This window comes from Heptranchias perlo, chromosome 38 (genome assembly GCF_035084215.1).
Source record: "Heptranchias perlo isolate sHepPer1 chromosome 38, sHepPer1.hap1, whole genome shotgun sequence".
NCBI classification, from domain to species: Eukaryota; Metazoa; Chordata; class Chondrichthyes; order Hexanchiformes; family Hexanchidae; genus Heptranchias; species Heptranchias perlo.
In genome coordinates this window covers 10,949,051-10,969,759 of record NC_090362.1, presented here as the reverse complement: position 1 = coordinate 10,969,759, position 20,709 = coordinate 10,949,051, and the positions used below count along the sequence as shown (strand labels likewise).

The 20,709-nt window shown below is 46.5% G+C and overlaps 1 protein-coding gene across 1 annotated transcript in view; it reads left to right on the top strand.

Annotated features, from left to right (window-relative positions):
- The first annotated feature begins 724 nt into the window (after window positions 1-724).
- The window catches only part of trpm1a (transient receptor potential cation channel, subfamily M, member 1a), a 62,596-nt gene continuing 42,611 nt past the window's right edge, over window positions 725-20,709 (top strand). The window contains exons 1-6 of the mRNA XM_067973268.1: window positions 725-805; window positions 8,169-8,248; window positions 8,354-8,552; window positions 10,661-10,874; window positions 14,720-14,844; window positions 17,352-17,523. Coding sequence (XP_067829369.1) covers window positions 725-805; window positions 8,169-8,248; window positions 8,354-8,552; window positions 10,661-10,874; window positions 14,720-14,844; window positions 17,352-17,523 — 871 coding nt within the window. The remainder of the gene's footprint in view (window positions 806-8,168; window positions 8,249-8,353; window positions 8,553-10,660; window positions 10,875-14,719; window positions 14,845-17,351; window positions 17,524-20,709) is intronic.

The window sequence follows — 20,709 nt, the reverse complement described above, 5'->3', positions numbered from 1 at the left end:
GCTGCTGCTGATCTCTATCCAGTGAGTCCTGTGGAGAAAAATTTGTGTCTCAGCAATTGGTTAAGGTAAAGCCACCATTGAGTTGCTGTATATGTTAAAAGTCAATGAGTTAGCACAGAGTAAAGGATTTACCATTTTGCCTGTAATACCACATGCTGTATCAATTAATTGCGTTTAGCAGTGTTGAGTAAATTGTAATTCTTCCATATAAGTCCATCTTTTTCATGGGCTGTGCATTAGTCTGCAGAGGGCTGATCTGCTCTCAGCACTTTCCCCATCACTGGACTGACTCTACATTCTTCCCAATGCTTGCTGCAGTCTGCTGACCATCTGCTTCATTCATTCACTTTTTTCCTGATAATATAAATGATTTCCATCTGACTCATGCGTGTGTATAAAATCTCCACCCTGCAAAGTAGATTTATCTCCAATCACCATTTGTTAAATCTCCATCCTTTTAGCGGTTGTTCTCGGAGGCAGTGCATTAAGCCTGATTATAGAAGGGACAGAGTGGGCTTGAGATGTTGCCCTGTACTCCATTGATCCATTCTCCATATTACTCCGGAACAGCTGTCTCTCAGTCGGCTGCGATTTCCTTTTTTATTTCTCTCCCTGTATGATGTGTGTCCGCACCCACTGGCTGACTACAAGTCTGATCCAAACCAACCTTGGAGACACGCACCAGGTGTGAGCAGGTAGAGGAGCAGGCTGCTAAAGAAGGAAGATGTTGACCAGCTCCTTGAAACAAATGAGTGGCTCCCTGAAGCGCGCCTCCATTAAACGTACGATATCCGGGTCGCAGAAGGTGAGTAGGAAGGTGGCAGTAACATCAGCTGGAGCTGCCAATTCATCCTCGTTGTCCAGTGTGTCTGTTGTGTACCTGTGTCAAGTGTAAATGATGCAAACTCCCCACAAGAGCTGCTGCAAGGAGACCAGAGCGGGAGGTGATGAAAAATACCATGTTCATTCTTTTATAATTTCAGAGCAGGTTTTAAACAGTTAAATCTTCCCCAGTTGATGTCTGACCGAGGAACAGGTTTTGTTATGATACCTGTGCAACACATGCACTTTTACATTTATGTATCATACATGGAAGTGTATACATCAGCTCAAAAACAACACTCATGCAACATGTTTATTTTCCGGTCTCCTTACTCTCACTGGGGCCTGAATTCATGGTCACCCAATACCCTCCAGTACTTCATACAAGTGGAGTATGAGCCTAGACAGTTAAGTGGCAACAGGCTGTTTGACTGTGGGAGGCGTCACAGACTGCCCACTCCTATCCACATCCAACCTCCACACACATTCCCACAAGGGTGACTGATGAGAGTTGGGGGCGTGAACTTCCTGCTGATTGTCCCCGCCTCAGATCAAGTACTGAGGCCAATTATAGCCGATTTTGCTGCCTTGGCTCAGATCAGCTGACTCAGCACAGGCTGGGGATGGAACCTTGTCCTTGTCTGGTGTATGGTGTATGGTATTGAGGGATATTGTCAGGCATTGAGGGATATTGTATGGTATTGAGGGATATGATATGGTGTTGAGGGATATTGTACGGTGTATGATGAGGGATATTGTATGGGATTGAGGGATATTGAGTGGGATTGAGGGATACTGTATGGTGTTGAGGGATACTATATGGTGTTGAGGGATATTGTAATGTGTTGAGGGATATTGAATGGTGTTGAGGGATATTGTATGATGTATGGTGTTGGGGGATACTATATGGTGTTGAGGGATATTGTAATGTGTTGAGGGATATTGAATGGTGTTGAGGGATATTGTGTGGTGTATGGTGTTGAGGGATATTGTATGGTGTATGGTGTTGAGGGATATTGTATGGTGTTAGGGGATATTGTATGGTATTGAGAGATATAGTATGGGATTGAGGGATATTGAGTAGGATTGAGGGATACTGTATGGTGTTGAGAGATATTGAATGGAGTAGAGGGATATTGTGCCACGTATGGTGTTGAGGGATATTGTATGGTGTTGAAAGATATATGGGGTTGAGGGATATTGTAGGGGGTTGAGGGATATTGTATGGTTTTGAGGGATGTTGTATGGTGTTGAGTGATATTGTATGGGATTAACATATTTTATGAGATTGAGGAATATTGTATGGTGTTGAGGGATATTGTGTAGGTTTGATGGATATTGTAGGGGGTTGAGGGATATTGCATGGTGTTGAGAGATATTGTGTGGTGTATGGTGTTGAGGGATATTGTATGGCATTGCGGGATATTGTATGGTATATGGTGTTGAGGGATATTGTATGGAATTGAGGGAGATTGTAAAGAATAGAGGGATATTGTACGGTGTATGGTGTTGAGGGATATTATATGGGTTTGAAGGATATTATATGGTATTGAGGGATACCGTATGGGGTATGGTGTTGAGGGATATTGTATGGTGTTGAGTGATATTGTATGGGATTAATAGATATTTTATGGGATTGAGGGATATTGTATAGTGTATGGGGATGAGGGAAATTCTATGGTGTTGAGGGATAGTGTATAGGATTGAGGGATATTGTATGGTTTTGAGGGATGTTGTATGGTGTTGAGTGATATTGTATGGGATTAACATATTTTATGAGATTGAGGAATATTGTATGGTGTTGAGGGATATTGTGTAGGTTTGACGGATATTGTAGGGGGTTGAGGGATATTGTATGGTGTTGAGAGATATTGTATGGGGTTGAGGGATATTGTATGGTGTTGAGAGATATTGTATGGGTTTGACGGATATTGTGTGGTGTTGAGAGATATTGTATGGGCTTAACATATTTTATGAGATTGAGGAATATTGTATGGTGTTGAGGGATATTGTATGGTGTTGAGAGATATTGTATGGAGTTGAGGGATATTATATGGTGTTGAGAGATATTGTATGGTGTTGAGGGATGTTGTATGGTGTTGAGGGATATTGTACAGCATTGAGGGATATTGTATGGTATTTGGTGGTCAGAGATATTGTAAGGAATTGAGGGATATTGTACGGTGTATGGTGTTGATGGATATTGTGTGGGTTTGAAGGATATTTTATGGGGTTGAACAATATTGTATGGTGTTGAGTGATATTGTATGGTATTAATGGATATTTTATGGGATTGAGGGATATTGTATGGGTTTGAGGGATATTGTATGGTGTGCGGGGATGAGGGATATTGTATGGTGTTGAGGGATAGTGTATGGGATTGTGGGATAATGTATGAGGTTGAGGGATAGTGAATGGGTTTGAGGGATAATGTATGGGTTTGAAGGATACTGTACAGGGTTGAGGGATATTGTATAATGTATGGAGGAAGAAGTTCAAACAAAAGGGTGATAAAGAGAGACAAGAAGAAAAAGAGAAAGACATAATAAAGAGGAGAGAAGAAATGATTATTGCCACTTACTGTCAGTCCTTCATGGTGCCTACAAGTGAAGCAGTTTGCCACTTCTCGCTATGTTTCTGATTTCGGTGTGAGTTGTTGCCTTTGGCTCTGTCCCATGATGGCAGCACTTTGTGTGACTTGATCTGAACATGAGGCTGTTTGTTGGAACATATTCCCCTTTTAATGTGTCCACCGGTACAGGGGTTAGAGACATTAGGCAATGTTTGAGAAATTTAATTTCATCTAATTTAAAACGGGATTGATTCTGGAAAGTGCTTTCTGATATCTATCAAGAAATATTTGTACCACTGAGCAGGATAAATTATGATAAGTCCTGGAATGTGTGGAATGTCAGGAATCTGACCCTGTGTTGCAGATGTGGGTGATGCTTAGTGAATAACATTATATTTAACTTAGAATATTAAAACCATTTGTACCCACAGAATTTTAAGAGGTTCTCATTGTTCCGCATTGGCAAGCCACTTCGGAGCTTTACCTTGGGACACTGAGGGATGAGATTAAATCCTACCCTCTCCCACTCCGCCAGGTGGCTGCTCTTGGTCCTGCCATTATATAAAGCGTGAGCAGAGGGCAGAAGTATTCCCACATAGGAGGAAGAAAAATCAGACGGCCAGTCCTCATTGGATCACATGGGCAGCCAATTGGGAACAGTCATCGATGCAGTGGCTTGGGTGTAGTTGGTGTGTGTGGCTTGCAGGAGACTTGAATTAAACAAGGGACAAAATATCTTGGGGAGGGGAAAACATACTTACTTTGAGACTTGTGTTCCATGACTGTAATTGGGACATTAATGGGATGCAAAGTTTTAAAGAGGTTAGTTCATCAGCTGGACATTTGACATAAATTGATTCAATAAAGTCTTCAGTAAATGAGCTGAGATTCATCCATAGAATCATACAGAACAGAAGGAGGCCATTCAGCCCATTGTGCCAGTGCTGGCTCTTTGAAAGAGTTATTCAATTAGTCCCACTCTCCTGCTCATGCCCGGCAAACCTTTCCTTTTTAAGTATTTATCCAATTCCCTTTTGAAAGTTACCATTGAATCTGCTTCCGTCACCCTTTCAGGCAGTGCATTCCAGATCATAACAACTCGCTGAGTAAAAAGATGTCTCCTCATCTTCCCTCTGGTTCTTTTGCCAATTACCTTAAATCTGTGTCCTCTGGTTACCGACCCTCCTGCCAGTGGAAACAGTTTCTCCTTATTTACCCTTTTCAAACTTTTTATAATTTTGAACATCTCTATTAAATCTCCCTTTAACCTTCTCTACTCAAAGGAGAACAATCCCAGTCTCTCCACATAACTGAATCCAGAGACGGTTACAGTTTTCTGTAGACAGGACCCAGCGATTGGCTGAAACTTGTGTACCCATGCTGCATGGGGTGGTGAGGAGCTGACGGATAGCTGTGCATTAATTGACAGTGTTCTACATCCGTCCAGCTCCCCCAGTACAGACCCCCTGTCTGACTGACACTCTCAGATGAGATCCCTTCCTTTATCCACCAGATTTTTCCATAACATTTGAAAAGATTTTATGCTCTGAGCCCTTTTTGAATGAAGGTTAAAGATCTTTCCACTGTTCTCTTTATCTTGTCTAACTCTTTCTATTCTGTTTCCTCTATATTAATTATTTCTGAATGCTTTCACTTCAGAAGACAGCTTAAGAGCATTGTACCCATTTTCAGAGTGAGAGTCAGCACCTTCAGGAATTATACCCCAGTGAGAGTCAGCACCTTCAGGGACTGTGCCCCAGTGAGAGTCAGCACCTTCAGGAACTGTACCCCAGTGAGAGTCAGCACCTTCAGGGACTGTGCCCTAGTGAGAGTCAGCACCTTCAGGAACTGTACCCCTGTGAGAGTCAGCACCTTCAGGGACTGTACCCCAGTGAGAGTCAGCACCTTCATGAACTGTACCCCAGTGAGAGTCAGCACCTTCAGGGACTGTAGCCCAATGAGAGTCAGCACCTTCAGGAACTGTACCCCAGTGAGAATCAGCACCTTTAACAGAAAGGGAGATGGTGCTGATTTAAGTATTTATCTGTACACTGGTGTTGTTGATGACTGTGGATTAATGAGAAACTGCATCTGTATGTGTTAAATATAGTGTGAATTGAGGCATGTGACTAGCATGATGGTTTATTAATAGAGTCGCTTTAGTTGTGGATAGTTCTTTAAGATTCCCAGTTGTTTGTAGTTATTTGTGTAAATGAATAATGAATCAATTTTTTTTTCAAAATTACCTTGCTTTATTTAGGCCACAGAACCTTTTTAGCCTAAGATTTGATTAGCGGGCAGTTGGCAGATTAACTCTGATTATTGTTGTATGACCTCTCTTCACCAGCATGTCAATCTTTCCTCATTTGAGAGAAGGGAGGACTGTAACTTTAATTAGTGACCTTTGAGAGTTCACACAATTCCCAATTGTTCCAATTATGGGGATGATGCTGAATCTGTATCAAGGGCCATGACAGTTGAAATTATGAGTTTGGGTTTTAAGGTTGTGCCTGCTTTGGTTGGTCAATCATTCCGGCAGCTGAGGAATAGGGAGTGAAAAGAACGTTTAGCAAGTTGGAGATGGGTTCTTATCAAAGTGGATTTATTGTGCCTCGTCCCACAAGGAAGGAAAACTCCTCAGGCCATTGCGAAGAATCATGAGGCCTCAGGAGGATTTACCTTCAAGTCCAATCATGAGACTGAGCCAAACAAAGCAGCCCACTCACATACGGGTCACGTGAGCTGATCCTTAAGTGGCCACACTTGGCTCAGAATATCCAGCGGCCCTGAGAAACTCAGGAAACCAACAGGAAGCTGATCATGGGAACAAGTCAATAGATGGATGAAGATGATTGAAACCCCAAAGTATTTCACTGAGAAAAATTTAAAATACAATCTGTGTGGTACAGAAAACTCCAGCAACAGAAGAGGTGAGAGAGAGGAATGATAGTGAGTGGTTTATCACAGAGATATATTTCCAGTCTGAAATAATTGTAAATTCAGCAACATTTCTTTATCAAAGTAGAATTTTGATGCAGGTTTAAAAATTATTTTCTGATTTTGTGTTTCTATTCATGGACCATTGCTTTGCCTATAATTTGCTGGATTAAATTCTTTGTTATATTTGTTCTATAGGGCTGGGACATCCTTTGAAGTTCAAAAGCTCAGCGAGTATGTTTAGTTGCTTTAAGTATAAAACCCACGAGCCCCGATTTTGGCCCTGCTCATCCGGCGGGAATGGTACGGGGGGGTTGGGGGTTTGGGGGGGTTAAAATGGCGGCCAGTGCTACCCTTTGCATTTCTGCTGCATTTGTACCTCCGCCATTTTAACTCGCGGGTTTCTGGTAAAATGTCACTGACCTTGTACAAATAGTTAATCCCGAGCAATGTGAAATGTATGGCCTGCTTGTGGTTGTCTGGATCCGTGTTGTTATGAAAATATAATCAAACTAAAAGAAAGAAAAGCTTGCATTTATGTAGCACCTTTCATGACCTCAGGACATCCCAAAGCGCTTCACAGCCAATGAAATACTTTTGAAATGTAGTCATTGTTGTAATGTAGGAAATGCAGCAGCCAATTTGCGTACAGCAAGATCCCACTAACAGCAATGTGATAATGACCAGATAATCTGTTTTAGTGACGTAGTTGAGGGATCAGTATTGGTCAGGACACAGTTTCCCCTCTGGCCTTGCAGAGTGCAGAGGGATCATTCTTAAAATGTTCGGCTCTCTTTCCCAGTTCTCTCCCTTCCTGTCCTAAAGGAGCTGACTCTTAATGGGATACGGTTCCACACTCAAGGGACTATTCTTTATGTGTGACCTTAGACAATGACTGGCGGCAAGATATTCCACCATGGGAGGAACAACAGAACAGCTGAGCCCAATTTTGTCCTCACTTTAAATGAAAATTTGGCTTTTGAGTTTAATTTCAGTCCTTGGTTTATGATTGAACTTGCTATAATCTGGTGTTACTTATCTGTGTGTGTCTCAGACCTTGAATTAAAGGATTTAAATGGCAGAGCATAGAATAGCTGCAGCACTAGAGAAGAAACATCCTCCCATCTTCCACTCTCTGTAAACGTCAGCTCATCCAAAACTCTGTTGTCCATATCCTAACTCACACCAAGTCCGGTTCACCCATCACCCTTGTGCTCGCTGACCTACTTTGGCTCCCAGTCTGGCAACGCCATGATTTAAAAATTCTCATCCTCGCATTTAAATCCCTCCATGGCCTTGCCCCTCCCTATCTCTGTAACCTCCTCCAGCCCTACAACCCTCCAAGATCTCTGTGTTCCTCCAATTCTGGCCTCTTGCACATCCTCCACTTCCTTCACCCCTTCATTGGCGGCTGTACCCAGGCCCTAAGCTCTGGAATTCCCTCCCTAAACCTCTCCGCCTCTCTACTTCTCTCTTCTCCTTTAAGACGCTTCTTAAAACCTATAACTTTGACCAAGCTTTTGGTCACCTGTCCTAATATTTCCTTATGTGACTTGGTATCAATTTTTGTTTGATAATACTCCTGTGAAGCACCTTGTGACGTTTTATTGCATTAAAGGCGCTATATAAATGCAAGTTATTTTTGTTACAGAATGTCGGAGTCAACGGATTTACAGTTTTCTGTTAGTGGCAGAATACAAGTAAAGAGTCCGAGGGCATGAGAGGCCATGCTCCTTAACCACTTTCTAATTGTATTTTAGTATTCAAGAGCTTTCTTTTTATTTCTACATAAAGTTCCTGGTGCCTGAATTGCAAAAATGTTTGTTTCTAACTCCAGGGTCACAAAGCTTGGATTGAGAAAAACTTCCAGAAGCGTGACTGTATCTGTGTGATCCCAAACTCCAAAGACCCACAGAGGTAACGGCAGAGTTTTGTACACGGTACATTCAGTGTGTTGGATCCTATGTTGAATTACAGTTGCTGTCAGTGGAGTTGGTGAATTAGTGTCTCCTCTTTTCTCAGGTGCTGCTGTGGTCAGCTGGTTAGTCAGCATGTTGCCATTACTCCGACTGCCCCATCCAGCGACCCAGGAGAGGAGGAGAAGCAGCTGGTTCAGGTGGAGTCCGAGAAATGGTTGCCCAACAAGCACACACAGGCCAGTCCTACTGATGCTTTTGGAGTCATGGAGTTTCAAGGTGGAGGTCATGCCAGCAGAGCCATGGTGAGTAGCAGAACCAAATCGTGCATCAGAGGCGCATGTGACACTTTTTATACATAACACTGGGCCAAATCAACACTAAAACCTGATTCCCCACCGTTGCAGCCTTGAAGAAGTTGGATCTGACTGTACATTCACAGCGTGTCAGGTCCAAGGCAATGCAAATAAACACTCATCAACATACTTGCCAGCAGGAGTCTGACCCCACCCATTCCCGACCCAGTGGTTACTAAGTGGATGTGTGAATGATTGGAGAAGTGGCTTCACGTGCCAAGTGAAGTGGTTCGACCAGAACTGAAATGACCAGTGTGTAGTTATAAGCAGCTATCAGCACAACGGCATTGCAAGGTGATGATGCCACTGCTGTGCGCACAGATTCCAGAGATGAGGGAACGCAGGGCATTGACATCATGTTATGTCTGATAGAATCTCAGTGTAACACTTACTGTCGAGCTCCCCCGATGCCTCTGTGGGTCAGTGCATCACCCTGTGACACTGAGCCTTATAGGGTAGGAAGGCACAAGGTTCATTCCCTGGTCTGTGTTAATGAGTTGATGGAGTGACAATTCGTTTCATTCCTGAGAGCCCATTGAATTTGGGGGATTGTATTGCCTGTTCTGTGCTGAGTGTCTCCCTCTTTAAAAATGCCTTGTTTTATATTATCAGCTTGAATTGTGCCCAAATGGATGGATTTGACTCATGCTGAACCTTCCCTTACTGTGGGCACACACCCTCCTCACTGCTCTGAATGTTCATTATTGGAATTCTGCTACAAGTGTGTGATTTAAACCTGATTTCACTTACTAATCCCATTGTGACCTAGATTCAATGTTTCACTCAATTAGAGTACAGTTAAACAAAATGTGACCTGTGCAAAATCGGCTTTTTGGAGTAATTTGTTTGAGGTGTTTATCAGGCCCCATCTGGGGAGCTGCCTGCTGTTCTGGGCGATTGCAAGGACATCTTTGCCCTTGGGATGGGACGGGGAAGGGGAGGGAGAGGAGAGAGGGCGGAGAACAAAAATTATTCCAAATATAGGAATTTAAGGTATGAGTAAAGGTTGAATAATTTGGGCTTATTTTCTTCAGAAAACAAGAGACTTTGAGGTGACTAAACTGAAATTTTCAAAAATTATTCAAAATTGAGAATTACGAAACTAAGGTGGGTAGATAGAGTTAAGATACAGATCAGCCATGATCTAATTGAATGGCGGAACATGATCGAGGGGCTGAATGGCCTCTTCCTGTTCCTATATTCATATTATGAAAGGATATGGCAAAAATCCACAGGTCAGTCCACATTCTGTCCTGAGTTAGCTGATCACAGATGTCACTATCCAACAACTAGAAAGTGTATGTGTGCATGTGTGTGTGTGCAAGTCTCTGCTGATGTGTGTGTAGCCTAATGAGAATCAGCACCTTCAGGAACTGCACCCCAGTGAGAGTCAGCACCTTCAGGAACTGTAACCCAGTGAGACTCAGCGCCTTCAGGAACTGTACCCCAGTGAGAGTCAGCACCTTTAGGGACTGTACCCCATTGAGAGTCAGCACCTTCAGGAACTGTACCCCATTGAGAGTCAGCACCTTCAGGAACTGTACCCCAGTGAGAGTCAGCACCTTCAGGAACTGTACCCCAGTGAGAGTCAGCACCTTCAGCAACTGTTCCCCAGTGAGAGTCAGCACCTTCAGGAACTGTACCCCATTGAGAGTCAGCACCTTCAGGAACTGTACCCCAGTGAGAGTCAGCACCTTCAGCAACTGTTCCCCAGTGAGAGTCAGCACCTTCAGGAACTGTACCCCATTGAGAGTCAGCACCTTCAGGAACTGTACCCCAGTGAGAGTCAGCACCTTCAGCAACTGTTCCCCAGTGAGAGTCAGCACCTTCAGGAACTGTACCCCATTGAGAGTCAGCACCTTCAGGAACTGTACCCCAGTGAGAGTCAGCACCTTCAGAAAAGAGAGATCAGGATGAAATAAATGCAGTCAAACAGCACGGGAGAACCCATTTCTGTAGAGAAGAGGTTGAGGGATACGGCAGGGATGTTCCATGTTAAAGGGTCAGGTTTATTCGTCTAATGGTCTTTGCCTCTGCTTTCTGTTCTGATCTTGCAGTATATCCGTGTATCGTATGACACCAAGCCAGACCTCCTGCTCCATCTGATGACGAAGGAGTGGGAGCTGGAGCTTCCCAAACTCCTCATCTCTGTTCATGGTGGGCTTCAGAATTTCGAACTGCAGCCTAAACTGAAGCAGGTGTTTGGCAAGGGGCTGATCAAAGCTGCAATGACCACTGGGGCCTGGATATTCACAGCTGGAGTCAGCACAGGTGAGCAACCAAAATATCTATCATGCCATGTGTGCCCATTGATGTTTGTGTCCCACACACACATTATTTTACAGCTCAGTAATGGTCAAGCAGATCCAGGGCTCCTTCCTGGTCCCAAAGGAACTTTGTGCTCAGCTGCTGACTGTGTATCAGTGTCTGGTGCACTGGTCTGGGACTGTATCTGGAGATATGTATGAAGTCTGCTCCTTTATGTGAGGGTAAAGTTTTTTCTTGAATTTATTTCTCCCCTTAGCCCAGTTGGTTCTTCCTGAAATAAAAACAGAAAATGCTGGAAATACTCAGCAAGTCAGGCAGCATCTGAGGAGAAAGAAACAGAGTTTCACATTGATGACCCTTCGTCAGAACTGGAAGAAGTTGAAGATTAAACAGTTTTTAAGCAAATACAGAGCCAGGGAATGTGGGGGAGGAAGGGGAGGGTGGGGAGGAAAGAACAAAGGGGAAGGTCTGTGATAGAGTGGAGGGCAGGAATGATTAAATGACAAAAGGAATGATGGTGCAAGGCAAGGAGGGTGGGAATGGGACAAGTAAAGAAACAAAAGATGGGTCTAGAGGAGCTGTAAATGGCAACATCAGAACCATTACCAGCACCCGCTGTCTGAAAAAATGGGAGCAGTGGTTATGATCTGAAGCTATTGAAATCATCCAAGATTCCAACTTAAATTCCACCCTTCATGTTTCGGATCCATGCATGATTACAGATATTGCCATGATATTCAGCGTTCCTCGAACACTGGTATCGCTGCATCCTGAGACCCATGCACCGCCACATGCCACTCTCGACCTCTCCTGCAGCACCAACTCACTCTATTTCAGAGTTGTCCTGTTCCACAGATCCATTTCATCCTTCGCCTTATCTGCCGCTTTAACAAAAAACTTTTTTTCTTCCTTTCAGGTTTCAAGGCCTGCAAACTTCAACAACTCTTAGATACCAACGACCCTCCTGATCCTTCTTCCCCTTCACTTTCCTCTGACCCCATCCCTCCCTCCAATCTCATCCTTTGTCATGTTTTCACTATCCCCTCTGACCTTCCCCTCTCTGACCCCGAACAATCAGTGCCCAGCAAAGGCCTCAGCTTCATCCCCTTACTCCCCCACCTCAATGAATTTCGAGCTCGACACAATGCTGAGCTCTTCTTCTGTCACCTTCGCCTCCGCTCCCACTTCTTTGGCCAGGAGTCTTTCCCCCCGCACAGTGGACCCTTTCTTCCGCCTTCAGAATTCTTGTTCCACCTGGACCCCTCCCTCTGGCCTCTTACCCTCTCTTGATCTTTTATTGGGAACTGCTGGCGTGACATCGGCCGTCTCAATTTCTCTACTCCCCTCACTCACTCTAACTTACTTCCCTGTGAACTTGCTGCACTCCGTTCTCTCAGATCCAACCCTGACATTGTCATTAAACCTGCTGACAAGGGCAGCACTGTTGTGTGGTGAACAGACCTCTATCTTGCGGAGGTTGAAAGCCAACTCCCCGACACCTCCTCCTACCTCCCCCTGGACCATGACCCAACCGCCGAACATCAAGCCATAGTTTCCCAGACTGTCACTGACCTCATCTCCTCTGGAGATCTCCCCCTTACGGCCTCCAACCTCGTAGTCCCCAACCCGGCACAGCCGCTTCTACCTCCTTCCCAAAATCCACAACCAGGACTGCCCCGGTAGACCCATCATTTCAGCTTGTTCTTACCCCACGGAATGTATTTCTTCCTATTTCGAATCTATTTTTTCTCCCCTTGTCCAGACTCTTCTGACACCCTCCACCACTTTAACGGTTTCCAGTTCCCCGGCCCTAACGGTCTCCTTTTCACCATGGACATCCAGTCCCTGTACACCTCCATCCCCCAACAGGACAGCCTGAGGGCCCTCAGCTTCTTCCTTGAACGGAAACCCAACCAGTCCCCATCCACCACCACCCTCCTCCGCCTGGCTGAACTTTTTCTTACATTGAACAACTACTCCTTTGACTCCACTCACTTCCTCCAAATAAAAAGTGTTGCTATGGGAACCCATATGGGTCCTAGCTATGCCTGCCTTTTTGTGGGATATGTGGAACATTCTTTGTTCCAATCCTACTCAGGCCCCCTCCCTCACCTCTTTTTCCGGTTCTTTGATGACTGTATCGGTGCCGTTTCCTGCCTCTTGCCCCGAACTGAAAAATTTCATCAACTTTGCTTCCAATTTCCATCCTTCCCTCGCCTTCACATTACCCATCTCCAATTCTTCCCTTTCCTTCTTCAACTTCTCTATCTCCATTTCTGGAGCTCCCACAGCTACCTTGATTACACTTCCTCCCACCCCACTTCCTGTAAGGACTCTATTCCTTTCTCCCAGTTTCTCCATGTTCGTCGCATTTGTTCTGATGATGCCACCTTCCACACCAGTGCTTCTGATATGTCTTCCTTTTTCCTCAACCGAGTATTCCCCTCCACTGTAGTTGACAGGGTCCTCAACTGTGTCTGTCCCATTTTCCACACTTCTACAGACACCCCTTCGGCTCCCTCCCAAAACCATGATAGGGTCCCCCTTGTCTTCACCTTTCACCCCACCAGCCTCCGCATTCAATGTATCATCCTCCGCCATTTCCGCCACCTCCAGCGCAATGCCACCACGAAACTCATCTTCCCCTCCCCTTTCTGCATTGTGAAGGGATCGCTCCCTCCGCGACACCCTTGTCCAGTCTTCCATCATCCCCAACACCCGCTCTCCTCCCCACGGCACCTTCCCGTGTGAGCACAGGAGATGCAACACCTGTCCTTTCACCTCCTCCCTTCCCACCTTCCAGAGCCTCAAACACTCCTTCCAGGTGAAACAGTGATTTACTTGTACTTCTTTCAAATTAGCATGCTGTATTCGCTGCTCACAATGCGGTCTCCTCTACATGGGGAGACCAAACGCAGATTGAATGGTCGCTTTGCTGTACACCTCCGCTCGGTCCGCAGGCGTGACCCTGACCTGCCAGTCACTTGCCATTTTAATTACCCGTCCCACTCCCACTCTGACATCTCTGCCCTCAGCATCTTACACTGTTCCAATGAAGCTCAACGGAAGCTCGAGGAAGAGCACCTCATCTTTTCATTAGGCACTTTACAACCTTCTGGACTCAACATTGATTTCAATAACTTCAGATCAGAACCACTGCTCCCATTTTTTCAGACAGCAGATGCTGGTAATGGTTCTGATGTTGCCATTTACAGCTCTTCTAGACCCATCTTTTGTTTCTTTACTTGTCCCATTACCACCCCCTTTGCCTTGCACCATCATCCCTTTTAATTTAATCACTCCTGCCCTCCGCCCTCTCACAGACTTTCCCCATTGTTCTTTCTCCCCCTCCCCTTCCCCCCTTCCCTTTCCCTTGGCTCTTTACTTGCTTAAAAACTGTTTAAGCTTCAATTTCTTCCATTTCTGATGAAGGGTCATCGACCTGAAAGGTTAACTCTGTTTCTTTCTCCACAGATGCTGCCTGACTTGCTGAGTATTTCCAGCATTTTCTGTTTTTATTTCAGATTTCCAGCATCCGCAGTATTTTGCTTTTGGTTCTTCCTGATGCTCCCCGGCCCCCCACTCTCCAAAACCCTACTCTCCAGCCCCTTACTCCCCATCCCCCTACCCTTCACATCCCTACTCCCCACCCCTCTGCTCTCCAGCCACGAGCGGACCACCCAGAGGTGGGTGTGTGAGGATTCTCCCTCTGTGGAAATTGCAGGCCTCGGTGAGTTGGGAGGATCACACCATGTTGCTGCAAATTGGCCTCTCCAGCCTCGCTGTCCCTGTTCATCAATAATACCCTTCAGGCCTGACAATAACTTCTTATAATTGTTCAATTTCAGGAGTAATATGTCACGTAGGAGATGCCTTGAAAGATCATTCATCCAAATCCAGGGGAAGGATCTGTGCAATAGGACTCGCTCCCTGGGGCATTGTAGAAAACAAAATGGATTTAATTGGGAAAGATGTAAGTATGAAAATCACTATCTGGTGGTCATAAACAGTACCCATTGCACTGAATGTGACCGTGATCAGAAACTTCTCACTGTTCAACACTCACTGGTGCACTGAAATCCTATTCTCCTCTCCTGTTTGATGCAGTGAGTTCTCTAGTTCTCCTATGAGGTGCTCCCCCAGTGGATACAGTATGGGAGGTGGAAGGCTGCTGTGACTGAGTCAAGGGCTCATGAGGTACTCATGGTTATCGAGCTCGAGTAGTTTGGGGCTGAGAGGGGCCAGCTGCAGACTGCAGACTCTGTGCCTGTCTGGGCAGTCTGGCCCAGTTGGCTTTCTGGCACCAGGGCGGGCATTGGTTCAGGGGGTCACAAGGATCCAGTCATGTTGCCAACATGGAAGAATGTTCCATTCCCATTGCGCAACTGCATGCTGCTGGGCTGCGGCCCAGCTCTCCCAATGACCTGTGAGAGAGCTGATTGTCGGAGATCTGTCGGAGATCAGCCTACCCCAGACGGAAGAAATGATTGAGCCCAGAGCCTGTACAGTCCCTGAATGGGTATCTCTGAGAGATGCGACTGCTGATACCACAGACTCCAGCTGGGAATGGGCGTGGGGGAGGGGGGGGTTGCAGAGGGGGGTCAGTTTTAGTGTCCAGTCAGGTGACCACGCCTTTCCACATGCAGAGTGCCAATGCCGTGCGCCTGGACCTCCCACAATTTGGGACATATTCTGGAAGCTCTCTGGCAGGTATTTCAATACATTCAGCAATCTCTGACCCTCAGAAATCATCTTTTATAGGCTGGGCCCCTAAAGTCTGCTGATAGTTGGCGGTGGGGGTCACTGATAGTTGCGGGGGGGGGGGGGGGGAGGACACTGAAAGTCAGGGGAGGGGTCACTGATAGTCGAGGGGGAGGTCACTGAGAGTCGGGGGTGTCACTAATAGTTGGGGGAGGTCACTGATAGTCGTGGGGGAAACGATAGTCGGGGGGTCACAGATAGTCAGGGGGGGTCACTGATAGTCAGGGGAGTCACTGATAGTCAGGGGAGGAGTCACTGATAGTCGTGGGGTCACTGATAGTCAGGGGAGGAGTCACTGATAGTCGTGGGGTCACTGATAGTCGGGGGGGTCTCTGATAGTCGGGGGGTCACTGACAGTCTGGGGGGGAGGTCACTGATAGTCCGGGGGAGGTCACTGACAGTCCGGGGGGAGGTCACTGACATTCCAGGGTGGTGGGTCATTGATAGTCCGGGGGAGGTGTCACTGATAGACAGGGGGGTCTCTGATAGTCGGGGGGTCACTGACAGTCCGGGGGGGAGGTCACTGATAGTCCGGGGGGGAGGTCACTGATAGTCGGGAGGGTGGGGGGTCAGTGATAGTCAGGGGAGGGGTTACTGATAGTCAGGGGAGGGGTCACTGATAGTCAGGGGAGGGGTCACTGATAGTCGGGGGGGACGCTGTCACTGATAGTCGGGGGGGGGTCACTGATAGTCAGGGGAGGGGTCACTGATAGTCAGGGGAGGGGTCACTGATAGTCGGGGGGGGGACGCTGTCACTGATAGTCGGGGGGGGGGGGGGGGTCACTGATTGTCAGGGGGCAGTCACTGATAGTCGGGGGGGTCACTGATAATAGGGAGGGGAGGTCACTGAGAGGCAGGGGATGGGTCAATGATAGTCATGGGTCACTGATAGTCAGGTGGACGGTCACTGATAGTCGTGCGGTCACTGATAGTTGGGTGGAAGGTCACTGATAGTCGGGGGGGCTCACTGATTGTCGGGGGGGGTTCACTGATTGTCGGGGGGGTCACTGATTGTCGGGGGGGTCACTGATTGTCGGGGGGGGTCACTGATAGTCAGGGAAGAGGTCACTGATAGTCAGGGGAAGGGTCACTGATAGTCAGGGGAGGTTGCTGTCTGATAGTCGGGGGGGGGTCACTGATAGTCAGGGAGGGGCCAATGATAGTCATGGGAGGGGCCAATGATAGTCAGGGGGGAGTCATTGATAGTCGTGGGCGTCACTGATAGTCGTGGGCGTCACTGATAGTCTGGGGGATCACTGATAGTCCGGGGGGGGGTCACTAATCATCAGGGGGTGTCACTGATAGTCTGGGGGGGTCACTGATAGTTGTAGGATCACTGATAGTTGGGGGGGTGGGGGGGCTCACTGATAGTCAGAAAGGTCACTGATAGTCAGGGGAAGGGTCACTGATAGGGGTGTCACTGATAGTCGGGGAGGGGTCACTGATCGTCGGGGGGGATCACTGATAGGGGTGTCACTGATAGTCGGGGGGTCATTGATAGTCCGGGGGGGGGTTACTGATCGTCAGGGGATGTCACTGATAGTCGGGGGGTCACTAATAGTCTGGGGGGGGTTACTGATCGTCAGGGGATGTCACTGATAATCGGGGGGAGGGTCACTGATAGTTGGGGGCGGGGGGGGTCACTGATAGTTGGGGGCGGGGGGGTCACTGATGGAACTTAAACATTTTCTTCAATTTTTTGATTTTTTTTTGCTACAGGTCACCAGACCCTATCAAACGATGTCCAACCCTCTAAGCAAACTCACAGTGCTCAGCAACACACATTCACACTTCATCCTGGCTGATAATGGCACCCTCGGCAAGTACGGTGCGGAGGTCAGACTCCGCCGGCAGTTGGAGAAACACATATCGCTGCAGAAAATCAACACACGTAAGGAAGGTTCCAACTTTTCAGCACATAGTGTGATAGACTTGAGCAGGGCCAGTGGGCTCTGCCGTAGCACTCGTGTTAGAGGCCGGTTCTCCACGACTCTATGACCTATGGGTTTCCCTTTTTCATCCTATGCCTGGAAACATTGATAAGGCAGGGAGGACAAAGGAGTGCTCAGCTGTCAGCAGTTCACTCGATCACCTTTGGGCCTTGTGATCAACACTCGCTTGGCTTGTTATCTCCAGGTCTTTTGTAACCTACAACCGACTGAAAAGACAACCCTTTGATTTGAAGTTTGGAGATACATCAGATGTTCATGGTGTTGCTTACTTAGGGATTTTGGGTCCACTGTTTTTGTGTTTGGGAAAGGGAATGATTGTGAAATGTGTGCCAATTGATGGTGAGTTCTGATGAAATTGGGAAATGGAATAAATTTCATAAGAACATAAGAAATAGGAGCAGCAGCAGGCCATACGGCCCCTGGAGCCTGCTCCACCATTCAATAAGATCATGGCTGAACTTCAACCTCAACTCCACTTTCCCACCCTATCCCCATATCACTTGATTCCCCTAGAGTCCAAAAATTTATTGATTTCAGCCTTGACTATACTCAACAACTGAGCATCCACAGCCCTCTGGGGTAGGGAATTCCAAAGATTCACAACCCTCCAAGTGAAGAAATTTCTCCTCATCTCAGTCCTAAATGGCCGACCCCTTATTATGAGACTATGCCCCCTAGTTCTACACTCTCCAGCCAGGGGAAACAGCCTCACAACATCTACCCCATCAAGCCCTTTCATATGTTTCAATGAGATCACCTCTCATTCTTCTAAACTCCAGAGAGTATAGGCCCATTCTACTCAATCTTGTGAACCTTCGTTGCACCACCTCTAAGGCAAGTATATCCTTCCTTAGGTAAGGAGACCAAAACAGCACACAGTACTCCAGGTGTGGTCTCACCAAAGCCCTGTTCATTGCAGCAAGACTTCCATACTCTTGTACTCCAACCTCTTTGCAATAAAGGCCAACATACTATTTGCCTTCCTAATTGCTTGCTGTACCTGCATGTTAACTTTCTGTGTTTCGACACCCAAAACCCTCTGAACACCAACATTTAATAGTTTCTCACCATTTAAAAAATATTGTGTGTTTCTATTCTTCCTACCAAAGTGAATAACCTCACATTTCCCCACATTTTACTCCATCTGCCACCTTCTTGCCCACTCACTTAACCTGTCTATATCACTTTGCAGACTCTTTGTGTCCTCCTCACAGCTTACTTTCCCACCTAGCTTTGTATTGTCAGCAAAGTTGGATACATTACACTCTGTCCCTCCATCTAAGTCATTAATATAGATTGTAAATAGCTGAGGCCCAAGCATTGATCCTTGCGGCATCCCACTAGTTACAGCCTGCCAATCTGAAAATGACCCATTTATCCCTACTCTCTGTTTTCTGTCCGTTAACCAATCCTCTATCCATGCTAATATATTACCCCCAACCCCAAGAGCCCTTATCTTGTGTAACAATCACTATTTCTGGTATGTTTTTTGTGTCTTCTACTGTGAAGACAGATACCAAATATTTGTTTAACATCTCTGCCATTTCCTTATTCCCCAGTCTATATGAAGATCAAAGTCCTCCACGATTATTACATTACCTTTGTTACAAATTCCTCTTATTTCTTGATTAATACTCTGTCCAACAGTATTAACTACTGTTAGGGAGCTATAAACTACTCCCACCAGTGTTGTCTGCCCCTTGTTACTTCTTATCTCCACCCATACTGATTCTTCTTCCTAATTTTCCGAGTCAAGACCCTCTCTTACTACTGTCGTTATGTCATCCTTCTTTTCAGGGCTACACCCCTCCTTTTCCATTTTGTCTGTCTTTTCGAAAAGTCAAGGACCCTGGAATATTTAGTTCCCAACCTTAGTCAACTTACAACCATGTCTCAGTAATGGCTACTAGTTCAAACCCATTTATCTCCATTTGTGCCATTAATTCGTCTATCTTGTTACGAATGCTTCGTGCATTCAGATAAAGCACCTTCAATTTTAACTTTTCACTTTTTTCCCCTGATTTGACCTTATTCACTGATGCACTATTACTGTTAAAAGCTCTGTCCCTTCCTGACACACTCTGCTTATCTTTACCCAAATCGCTACGCTGCTCTACGGCCTTGACTTTTCTCTTTAGATTTATAGATTTACCCTTACTTGAACCCTCCCCCTTTTTAGTTTAAAGCCCTGTCCACTGCCCTAGTTATTCGATTCGCCAGGACACTGGTCCCAGCCCGGTTTAAGTAGAGCTCGTCCCAACGGAACAGCTCCCTCTTTTCCCAGTACTGTTGCCAGTGTCCCATGAATTGAAACTCTTGTCTCCCACACCACTCTTTGAGCCACGCATTTAACTCTCTGGTCTATTTGTCCCTATGCCAATTTGCGCGTGGCTCAGGCAGTAATCCAGAGATTATTACCTTTGAGGTTCTGCTTATTAATTTGGACCCTATCTCCTCAAACTCCCTCAGCAGAACCTCATTCCTAGTTCTACCCATGCCGTTGGTTCCTAAGTGGACCACGACAACTGGATCCTTCCCCTCATGCTCCAAGTTCTTTTCCAGCCACGAGGAGATATCCTTAACCCTGGCACCGGGCAGGCAACACAGCCTTCGGGACTTCCAGTCGCGGCTGCAGAGAACAGTATCTATCAACCTGACTATACTATCTCCTACTGCTACCACATTCCTTTTTACTCCCCCCACGTGAATGGCCTCCTGTACCACGGTGCCGTGGTCAGTATGCCCATCCTCCCTGCGGTCTTTGTTCTCATTCACACAGGTAGCAAGTACCTCGTACCTGTTGCACAAAGACGAAGGCAGAAGCTCCTCCATCACTGCATCCTGGGTCCCCTTACCGGCCTGACTCGCAGTCACATCATCATGTCCCTGACCACTAACCAAATCTAAACCGCTACCTAACCTAAGGGATGTGACTGCCTCCTGGCTCAAAGTGTCCAGATAACTCTCCCCCTCCCTGATGCATCGCAATATCTGCAGCCCGGACTCCAGTTCAACAACTCTTGAGCCAAAGTTCCTCAAGTTGCAGACACTTCCTGCAGATGTGTTTGGCTGGGATCACGCTGCTCTCCACAAACTCCCACATGCTGCAGTTACGACACACCACC